At 37.1% G+C, this 1,994-nt stretch overlaps 1 protein-coding gene across 1 annotated transcript; it reads right to left on the reverse strand.

Annotated features, from left to right (window-relative positions):
- Positions 1-973: 973 nt before the first annotated feature.
- LOC106439633 (pathogenesis-related protein PR-1-like) lies at positions 974-1,899 on the reverse strand. Its single transcript, XM_013881125.3, has one exon. The coding sequence runs from the start codon at positions 1,708-1,710 to the stop codon at positions 1,150-1,152; it is 561 nt and encodes a 186-aa protein (XP_013736579.1). The 5' UTR covers positions 1,711-1,899; the 3' UTR covers positions 974-1,149.
- Positions 1,900-1,994: the final 95 nt, after the last annotated feature.

Raw genomic sequence — 1,994 nt, forward strand, 5'->3', positions numbered from 1 at the left:
CATTTTGTGATTTTCCCCTGGGTCTATCAATAAGCCTGGAATCTTAATATGGGTTCTTGTTACTTATTTTTTTTCTGCCAACACGTTATTTATTTAACTCGCGGCCTATTCATTCCTGCCTATCTAGCTAGCGTTTCTCAGGGTACAAACATACCGAAGAGAAAACCATTTTGTTAGTTAATCTAGAGAAATATCTCTTGCAGCGAATATATATGTTTCCAACTTCACAGCTTTAGCTTCGCTGGAAACGCAGAGTGCTTTGTTGCTTCTAATTTTCATTTTTGTAATGGCCATGTAAAGAAATGAAAAGTTGTAAAGGTATACAGGGACATTCCATAAAAATCTCTTAGAACATATGCTACTACTACAATTTGTTTGACCTATTTTGGGGCTTGGTGTGTACCCACATCAGTCTTGGATTCAATTTTCACTGAGAACTAAATTATCATCACTTAGCCCGTCTGGGCTTGGACTTCGACTCAAATGGTTTACATGGTAGATCGTAACAGATGATCGATTCACCCATTGGCATTAGTCGGAAAATATTTCAAACTCGGATTAGACAGTGTGCTAGCCAGTCGAGTATACCACTAAGTGTGTTCCTCTCGAGCATGATCGGATCAGCCAATAGGGTTTACCAAAAAAAAAAAATTATTGGACCTATGTAAATTATCTTCAAGTAATATCTTGCACTCATTCTTGGATATATTGCTAGGGTAGAAGAAAAGATAACCACATATATATATTGAATAAAGATCATTGATTAATGTTTTATACAAAATGAAACTTGTTTAAAAAAATATATATATTAGGTCTGCTTCAAATAATTTTTAAATTTTGATGGACTAGTTTTCATCAGAAAATTCTGACAATTCTTGTTTTTCAACGACTCTGAATCATTGAAATCCGTTAGACATGAAAGATATAATCTTCTTTATATGTTGTATATTGGGCATTCTAACGGACCTATATATAAGTAACCGTAAATGCAATTACATAACGTGAACAAAAAATCACGTATAGAGATACAAACGTATTCAATACCACAAACTCCACAACACACATCTATTTCTAGTAAAATACATAATACATCCACCTAACTTCCATTAAAAAGTCATAATAACTTCTAAAAATAAGATGAATGATCGATCAATAGGGTTTCTGGCCGATGTAGTTACCGGGAGGATCATAGTTACAAGTCATGAAGATCCCACCATTGTCGCACACCACACGTGCGCAACCGATCCTCCTCGTGTTCTTCCACACGAGCTGCGTGTAATGCCCACACATCTGTCCAGAGTCGCACGAGTTGGAGCCATAATGATAAAACCTCTTCTCGCTAGCCCACGCGACCACAGCGTCGGCCGGAGACCAGTTGGCTCCGTATCCCCAGAAAATATTCTCGCCGAGAGTAAACTCTCCGTCTTGAAAGGAGTGTTGTAAAGCACAATCTGACTTTCTTTGATTAGCCCAGTTTTGAGCGTAGTTCTCGAGTGTTTGATCCCATATCAAAGGAGGTTCGAATCTCGCGGCACGGACCAAGTTGTGTCGGAACAAGAACTGTAACGAGTCGTGGTCACATCCTGGACATAAACTCCTACAGATTTCGAATACTTGACCGAGTGTTGCAGCTTTGGTTGTTGATATTGAAATGAAGAGGTTAATGGCACCTAAGAGTAATATTGCTCGCAAAAAGGATGAGTTCATCATCCTTTTTTGTCGAGATTTTATTGTCTTTTGGGTGCTAATGGTTTCATGAGAAGTATGGTATTTAAATATAAAACGAGAAAAGGAACAGAAATCAAATGTATGGATATAAATTTGAGCTATTTTTAGCGGCTCTATCTATTTTTTTAACCGCGTAACTTGCATTACAAATGTGATCATTGTAAATTTGGCAGATTGCAAATTTGAGAAAGAAAAAAGTGTCTGAGGATGGGGTTGTATTATTTATTATTTATTTTTTGCTAGGGATATGGTTGTATTATTGGAGG

The sequence above is a fragment of the Brassica napus genome, chromosome A8, assembly GCF_020379485.1.
Source record: "Brassica napus cultivar Da-Ae chromosome A8, Da-Ae, whole genome shotgun sequence".
NCBI classification, from domain to species: Eukaryota; Viridiplantae; Streptophyta; class Magnoliopsida; order Brassicales; family Brassicaceae; genus Brassica; species Brassica napus.

Bases quoted from the DNA above. Each gene is read 5' to 3' on its own strand.
- LOC106439633 (XM_013881125.3), bottom strand. From the start codon at position 1,710: ATGATGAACTCATCCTTTTTGCGAGCAATATTACTCTTAGGTGCCATT.